This window comes from Pygocentrus nattereri, chromosome 13 (genome assembly GCF_015220715.1).
Source record: "Pygocentrus nattereri isolate fPygNat1 chromosome 13, fPygNat1.pri, whole genome shotgun sequence".
Taxonomy (NCBI): domain Eukaryota; kingdom Metazoa; phylum Chordata; class Actinopteri; order Characiformes; family Serrasalmidae; genus Pygocentrus; species Pygocentrus nattereri.
In genome coordinates, this window is record NC_051223.1 from 2,712,130 (window position 1) to 2,720,699 (window position 8,570).

The 8,570-nt window shown below is 40.3% G+C and overlaps 1 protein-coding gene across 1 annotated transcript in view; it reads left to right on the forward strand.

Annotated features, from left to right (window-relative positions):
• The first annotated feature begins 1,151 nt into the window (after positions 1–1,151).
• The window catches only part of pde6c (phosphodiesterase 6C, cGMP-specific, cone, alpha prime), a 13,758-nt gene continuing 6,339 nt past the window's right edge, over positions 1,152–8,570 (forward strand). The window contains exons 1-17 of the mRNA XM_017704468.2: positions 1,152–1,797; positions 3,014–3,166; positions 3,488–3,577; positions 3,677–3,817; positions 3,931–4,005; positions 4,105–4,169; positions 4,729–4,795; positions 4,950–4,997; positions 5,418–5,567; positions 5,668–5,811; positions 5,900–5,965; positions 6,241–6,387; positions 6,528–6,635; positions 7,250–7,359; positions 7,451–7,538; positions 7,626–7,726; positions 7,815–7,922. Coding sequence (XP_017559957.1) covers positions 1,330–1,797; positions 3,014–3,166; positions 3,488–3,577; positions 3,677–3,817; positions 3,931–4,005; positions 4,105–4,169; positions 4,729–4,795; positions 4,950–4,997; positions 5,418–5,567; positions 5,668–5,811; positions 5,900–5,965; positions 6,241–6,387; positions 6,528–6,635; positions 7,250–7,359; positions 7,451–7,538; positions 7,626–7,726; positions 7,815–7,922 — 2,129 coding nt within the window. The 5' untranslated portion in view covers positions 1,152–1,329. The remainder of the gene's footprint in view (positions 1,798–3,013; positions 3,167–3,487; positions 3,578–3,676; positions 3,818–3,930; positions 4,006–4,104; positions 4,170–4,728; positions 4,796–4,949; positions 4,998–5,417; positions 5,568–5,667; positions 5,812–5,899; positions 5,966–6,240; positions 6,388–6,527; positions 6,636–7,249; positions 7,360–7,450; positions 7,539–7,625; positions 7,727–7,814; positions 7,923–8,570) is intronic.

The window sequence follows — 8,570 nt, forward strand, 5'->3', positions numbered from 1 at the left end:
AACACCATGACGGTGTGTTGTTAATTTACCCATCATTTTTGAAAGTGAAATCTTTTTGACATAATTTGAAAGCATCTGTTACTCTTTACATTGTTTCGTAAATTTCGAGTGGCCTAAAAGAAATTGCCCAAAATCACATGGGAAAAATTCTGGTTCCATTGACTTACATTGAAAGTGAAGTATGTTTTTTCCTTCTCCTGTAAAGTTGCTATTTTGGAGATACGAGGTTTTCTTCCGACAGCAGCGATATATACTGTATGTGTGCGTTACATCTTTTTTTATTTATTTTTTGACTCCACCCAGTAAACTTTGACGTGTAACCAATCCACTGTGCCAAAACCCTCTTCAAGAGAGGACATCCTAGTAATCACTTTTACTTAATCCTGGATTTGTTGTGCCAGGCATAAAAGTTACAAAGCTTTCTGCTCTCCAACTACTGTCCGCTCTCTTCTTCCCATCAAGACTGAAGAAAAGTCGTTGACCCCCTTTTTTATATCCAGCAGACTAATCCCATTGTTAGAAATAGCTCATTGGAGTCCACCCACTAGCAGACAGTGTAAAAAAAGACATTTAGCAAACTTCTGAGTACTTTCTTTCTCATTATAGGACTTAGTCAGAACAGGGCAGTGAATTTCTTGGCAAGTCTTTTGAGGACAGCAGTGATCCAAAGCAGCAATTGAATCTTAGGCATTGATACTAATATTAATATGCAGTAGTTAAAACCATTGGAATACCCATAGACTACAATACACTCGTTTTCTACATGCATTCTCCAAGCTGGAGGTTGTTCTCCTAATGCTTGTCTATTTGTATATAGTTGGGTACTGTTCTTAGGGTATTTAGTGATAACCCTATTTCTCCAACTTTCTCCAGCTCCTCAGCTTTTTTTTCACCCAACATGTCATCGACACGAGGATGGAGCAAATCTCTTGAACCAAAATCTTTGTGTTACATTAATGCATTAATGCTTAGGGGCAATTTCTCTGCAGCATAAAACAAGAGCCTTTGCCTCTGATTGGATTGCCCAATATAAAATGATCAGCATGGGGGATTTGCAGGTTAAGAAAGCTTGTGGGGGGGGGGTTAATGTCATGACGTCACTTTAATTAGCAGCCACTTTGATCCCTTCAGCCCTGTAAGCCACTGTATAGTCTGCCAGCTTGCCAGAGAAGATCAGGAGGCTTTTCTCTTCTGGTTGCTACAGCACGGCAGTGGAGGATGCAGCTCGGTGACAGAGAGGGCCACTGAGCTTTTGGTGCTTTCTTTCGGTCTTTCTGTGGGAAACAGCCCTCGATACCCTAGGAAGAGTGTCCGCACCTGTTGTACAAAATGGCAGACAAGGACAGTGTGGAAAAGTATTTGGAGAACAACCCCCAGTTTGCCAAAGAGTATTATGACAAGAAGGTACGGGTGGAGGTCATCACAGCCGCTTTCCGTGAAAACCTTGACATCAAAGACCCGTCCTCGTACAAAGATGTGTCTCAGATCCAGGAGGCCACCATCATATTTGACCTGATCAAGGAGCTGCAGACTGAGGAGGCCATGGAGAAGAGCATGCACAAGGTCCTGCAACGGATATGCTTGTTGGTGAACGCGGACCGCTGCAGCTACTTCGTAGTCCGGGCTAGAAACGGAATCCCTGAGCTGGCCACATGTCTTTTCGATGTCACCCCTACCTCCAAATATGAGACCAATCTGGTAAACCCTTTGGCCGAAATTGTCTTCCCCACTGATGTTGGCATAGTTGGGCTGCTGGCCACGAGCAAAAAAGGAGTTAACGTTCCAGATGTGAAGCAGGTAGGTGGAACAATTAGATTGGTACAGCTGTTCTTTTTGCTTAGTGTTAGACACATAGAACAGAAATGTTTATTCATCAAGTTAAAATCACAAAAAATTGCCATCTGTGTATAATATATATATATATATATATCCTATTAGTATAATGTTTGATTGACTTTTTGTCAGGCATATAAAACGAAAAATCCTGTACCTAAAAATACCTAAAAAAATATCAGCAATCAGAATTTTAGACCAAATTATAAACCCAAATTCATGCATGAAGTAATTTATACAATGTATAACATTACAATTATAACCATACCATATGTACCAAACAGTTTGGTAAAAGTTAGCTTCTCTTATTTTGTATTTATTAGTGGAACTAAATTTGGAACTAAAGCAGAAAGTAACCGGCTTTGTAGAAATGTGTTTATTCTGTAATGAACTGAAATTCATTACATTTTTAGGATGAAACGTTATTTGCTACAAATAGATGACACCTCTTTTTCCCCCATTACATAATGAAAGTGAAATGAGCACTGTAAACTGTTCTGACAGTTAAAAGGCAAGTCAATCTGATTAACAACTGTTAGAGCTACAGCCAAGCGGCATAAATAGGCACCAAGATAGACCAGATTAGAGCCCTAATTAGATGGGGGGTTTTTGGGAGGGTGGGCTTACATTGTAATTAAATAATAGCAAAAATATAAAGAAAATAAGACGGACAATACACTGTAGCTTTGGTCCCTCCCTCATTGTATATCAAAACTATAGTTGTAATCAAATGTGTGGTTCGGTCTTAAGCGCTTCATCTCTGGATGACAATATAGAAACAGGCTGGGACCTCCAGGTTCTGATCTTTTCCATTTCAGTCATGAACAACTATCCACAACAGATTTGAATAAACATTTTAAATTCGTTAGCCTAATTGTACTTTAGTCTGTATATATGTACATATGAAGGTTTTTACCAAGTGCAGCACTTTTTACAGTTTTCACAGTAAATTCGAAATGTACCTGAAGTTTATTTAAGAAGTAAATCCTACTGGCCGAGAATAATGAACCTACATTTGTCTTTGAAATGGTTCCAGCATCAGAGCGCATTCCACAGTGAACGATATGGAAATGTGGAAAGTATTTGTGTATCATTAGTGTATTTTGATAATCATGCGGATATAAACAATTAAGTCAAGTTTAACTGACGCTCAGTTGAAGCTTTCTTCTGTTTTCCCAAGAATCCCAAGTTCAGCGACTTTGTGGATAAGCAGACAGGGTACACTACCAAAAATTTGCTGGCTGCCCCCATTTTGAGTGGAAAGGATCCTCTTGGAGTCGTGATGGCACTGAACAAAGTTGGAGGCACGGAATTCTCCAAAGTAGATGAGGATGTAAGTATAGATAGGTTGGATATTTTATCCATATAAGAACAAAACATGTTAGAAAACTGGTGTAAGACCTTACAGGTCAAACCGAGAACAATACGCAGAGTAATCACTGGCAACAATCTCTGCAATGACATCAGCTTCCTCAATCCAATGCACTAAAGTTCTAAACCAGAACTCAGGCCGGGCACCAGAACCAATCTTAGTACAAGTAACTTCCTTTTTTTAAGCAATTACACGTGCGCCATTAACTTTCCTGGCAATAAAAGGACTTTGTTTATGTTTGGCAGTGATATATTAACAACATGAATACTGTTTTCTTCCAAGCTCTTCAACAAGTATCTAAACTTTGCCTCAGTCGTTGCTCTTCAGCATTACACCAAGTATATGTGGAATGTGGAATCCAGAAGAAGTCAGGTAACTCTTCAGTAGACGTTACCAACACGCCATTGAAAACAATTGAAGTCCAAGCGAACATGGCCACACAAGCACCTCTTCCCCCTTCTGATACCACAGGTTCTTCTCTGGTCCGCTAGCAAAGTGTTTGAAGAACTGACGGACATTGAGCGACAGTTCCACAAAGCTCTGTACACTGTGAGGACCTACCTCCAATGCGAGAGGTACTCTGTGGGGTTACTGGACATGACCAAAGAGAAGGTTCGTGGTTCATACAGTACAGGCACCACTGACTAAGTGGTGTTTAATGATGCAATGTCCCATAACAGGCTGACTCCTACCAACTCATCTTCTGTGTCATGCTGTTGATTCAGGAATTCTATGACGAGTGGCCAGTTAAACTGGGTGATGTGGAACCATATAAGGGTCCCAAGACACCTGACGGCAGGGTAGGTGTCTATTCACCAACATCCAATCCTATTTACTCGTCAAGTCATGGACTCAGAATTATTCTGTGTAAGTAACATGTCCTTATGTGCTCTTCTCAGGAAGTCAACTTCTACAAAATCATTGATTATCTCTTAGAGGCTAAAGAAGAGATCAAAGTCATACCGTAAGTATCCATCGTAATGTCGACCACTGTATGGGGCACAACAGGCTAAATCACAGTCATAGGATGTGATACTGGAAAAAAGTTTTTATTCAGGTTTCTTTATTCAAATTTGTGTATATATATATATATCGCTGTTGTCGGACGAAAATCTTGTATCTCCATTTTTGTAGTTTTTTTTTTTCATTTTTGTCATAATTTGAAAACATGTTGCGTTTTACATTGTGTTTACATTTCATGATGAATAGACCAAGATAAATGGCTCAAAATGACAAAATGAACTCTGGTTCCATTCACTTACATTAAAAATAAAGCATGTTTTTTTTCCTTCTTCTGTAAAGTTACCATTTTGGAGATACAAGGTTTTCTTCTGAAAGCATCTATATATATATATATATATGTGTATGTGTGTGTGTGTGTGTGTGTGTACGTGTGTGTACACCTTCTTTTGATAAGAATTGTGTCGATGCGATGTGTTTCACTGATGTACACATTCGAATCCATTCAAAGCAACACTTTTTTCACAGCCTCCCGTAAAGCTTGTATTTCTTCCTGTTGGCAGGGGACCTCCTGCAGACCACTGGGCCCTTGTTAGTGGCCTCCCAACCTACGTGGCTGAGAATGCCTTTGTGAGTCCAAAATCTTACTCTCGTATCGATAGTTTGGCCCTTACCTGAGAGTCTTTGGCTAATTAACAAAGTGATAACTTGGTGCCGTTTAGCATAAAGCGTGAACATCTCTGTGTTCAGCAAACAGTGAATGATGTTTGTTTTCCATTTGCAGATTTGTAACATGATGAATGTTGCTGCCGATGATTACTTCGCGTTCCAGGTGGGCTTCCCAAAACACAAGCTGTAGGCCTTTTAGAAAGTCTCGTTCTTGACCCGCTACCTGTCCAGTATATATCATCAATAAATATCCCATTGTGTAATTCCATTTCATAACAGATATTTCGAGTGTGAGGCCATGTTTCATATAATTAGTTTCGGCAATATCACACTAGAAAAAGTGCTTCTAACGTGCTGCACTGAAAAATCAGCACATTCACTCACTCACATTCACTTGTGTGATTCCGGAGATATGCAGGACTTGGAGACACTCGCTGCTGTTTGATTTTTCATTGTCCCATTTTATTTACAGTCACCTCTGCTCAAGTAGGCTAATTAGATGTGTTAGAGCAAGAAAAAGGACCAGAGATGGAAATCACTGCTTGAAGCCACCATTATAACATGTTTTTTTGCCCCATCTTAGAAAGCAGCAGTTGATGAGACAGGTTTCATCATCAAGAACGTTTTGTCCCTCCCCATTGTGAACAAAAAAGAGGAAGTCGTCGGCGTCGCCACGTTCTTCAACCGGAAAGATGGCAAGCCGTTCGATGAGCAAGATGAGCAGATCACTGAGGTGAGACTACCTTCTCCACAGCTGCTGCTTTGTTGATATGATTCCTCTGACTCTATGCTTTTGCACGATTGATCTCTGGCTCTTCAAAACCATCTTGCAGGCCCTCACACAGTTCCTGGGATGGTCAGTGCTTAACTGTGACACATATGACAAACTGAACAAAACCGAATGGAAGAAGGAGATTGCACAGGAGATGGTGATGTACCAAACTAGAGCCTCCTTGGCAGAGGTCCAGGAGATTCTGGTGAGGCCATTGCTTGATGGATCCATTATAAGGTCTTGTCAATGTTACTGCTGCCGTGCTACATGCATGCTTAATCTTTGCTTTGCAGAACACGAAGGAGAAGTTTGACATGGATCCAGAGGACTGTGATCAAAAAGAGATGTACAAACTCTTGGTAAGCCTTTTTTTCTTTATTGATTATGTACATAATCAAATTATTAACTATGCAAACTTGTAGACGTAACCATAAGCTCACATAGGCTCATACAAATGCTGTACTCAATATATATTTCTAAAAACGCCTGGTGGCAGGTTGAGGTTCATGTGGATCACCGCTCTGGAGGATTTCTTGGTTTCTTCTTCTTTTTTTTTTATTTCCTCAAATGTTTGCAGTCATACTATGATAATATGTTTATCACCTTACTTCTATGATGCGATGCCAATCTACAGAGAGCAAACATACCTGAAGCCAAGGATGTGGACCTGCTGGAATTCCACTTCAGCGACTTTCCTTTATCTGAGTTCGACCTTATCAAGTGTGGCATCCGCTGCTTCTTTGAACTCGGTGTGGTAGAGAAGTTCAAAGTGCCAGCAGAGGTTAGACGTGTTTGGTTTTACTGTCGTCGTTTTCATGTAATATACAGAGTTTGTACCAACACAGCAACATAGTAAGATGATATCCTTCCTTAGAGTTCCTCATGTCTATTTATACTCTTTTCCAATAACTTTCACTTTAGATTCTGACCAGATGGATGTACACAGTCAGGAAGGGTTACAGAGACATTACGTACCATAACTGGAGGCATGGCTTCAATGTGGGCCAGACTATGTTCTGTTTACTGCAGGTGAGTTACAGTAGCCCTGTTTCAAAGCTAACCTCCATGTACAGCAGCCTCAGTGTGGAATCTGATGTGTTCCAGGATCTACACCCATCTGTGCATCTCTATAAACACCAGCTCTGAAATCTCTTCCTTTGTTTAGTACTGAGACATAGTTTTCCCATTAGTTACCAGAGCTGAGAAAACTGCCTATATTTTGGCAAAACAGAAACGGCCTAGTGGTCTAATGAGTGTCACGTAATTGTGAAGTTGATCATCCAGCTGGAATTTGGACAATTATCTGGTTATCAGAGGAAATGTGTGCCAGTTTGGCAATAAGTCAAAAAATCATAGAGACCCGGCTGTTCAGATTGAACAGTTACTTCTACGACATCATGTGTTTGAAGAGATCAAGGTCGGGCCTTCAAACACGTGGCTTTCCACTGGGTGGAAGTTCATAGGAGCCCAAAATATGTCCAGTTCTCTCCGGCGAGATTTGCAAACGGCCCAAACAACCACTGGACATTGTACCTGTCATGTATGCAGGCGTTATTGATTTGAACCATACAAAGTACTTTTTCCCATCAAATGGACTGTCATAATCCCATGGATATACATTATGTTTCTCCCTCTGTAAACAGACCGGAAGGCTGAGAAAATACTACTCAGACCTTGATGCCTTTGCAATGGTAGCGGCTGCTTTTTGCCACGATATCGACCACAGGGGTACCAACAATCTCTACCAGACAAAGTATGAAATTAGCGATCCTTTTACTTATTCTTATACTACATTTTATACGTCATAAAAAACGTCACCTGGATTTGTTCATGATGCCCTGTAGGAGTGCTGCACCTTTGGCCAAGCTTCATGGGTCCTCTATCTTGGAGAGGCATCATCTTGAGTATAGCAAGACTCTCATGGCAGAAGAGGTATTGGAAATATTTCACACTTGTTAAGCTTTTTTTCCTCTTGATTTTATTCCTAATCATTCTAATTCATTATTTCATTCCATGCAGAACTTGAACATTTTCCAGAATCTACAAAAACGGCAGTTTGAAACTGTCCAGCACTTACATGACGTTTGCATCATTGCCACTGATCTGGCCTTGTACTTCAAGTGAGTGCTGTTCCTCTGATTTATGTCAGTTCTTTATGGAAAGAGCTGGTCAATCTGAATCCTCTGATGATGTTTCACTACCTCACAGGAAAAGAACAATGTTCCAGAAGATTGTTGATGCCACAGAACCAATGCCAGATGAAAAAGAAGCCATCGCCTATGTGTCCAACAACCCTACCAGGAAGGAAATTATCATGTAGTTAGCCTTTGTTTTTCTATTAAAGCCATCACACCTAAATTAGCATTCCACACCATGTAGAGATATACAGCATTCGCATCTACGTCATTATTGCCCTTATTCACCAAAGTTGCATATGATCAGATCTCAATGAGTTTATGCAGATTTCACCGATTGTTTAGTTATTCGTCAGTTTCATCTTTGGTGCAACTGTGCAGTCAAACTCAGTAGCTTGTAAGCTGTAAATTATAAACCTGGGAAATGCTTGATTCCAGTTAAATCGTGACTGCACAGGTGTCAATCCTTGTTGTAAAACAGCAGGTAATTCCATTCTCTTTCGTCAACATGTGAGTTGGAATTTGCAGACTGTCAACTTTATTACTTCATTAGTTCTTCAGTTGAGAAGAACGTAGAAATAGACAAGCTCTTGAGGGTCAGATAAGCAAGCGTGGCAAATTTAGCCGTCCAGGAAGACCCAAATGCTGTACTTCAACGCGAAGGAGTATCGTGTTGCTTATAGCACATCTCGCCGGACTGTTTCACGAACAGCCGAGTTGAGAACGTTAATTTTATTGATATGCACACTGAGAAGAACAAATTCAGAGACTATTGACGTTTCAGTTAAAGCCATATTACACTGATATTTTGCTTTGTAACACTAATACA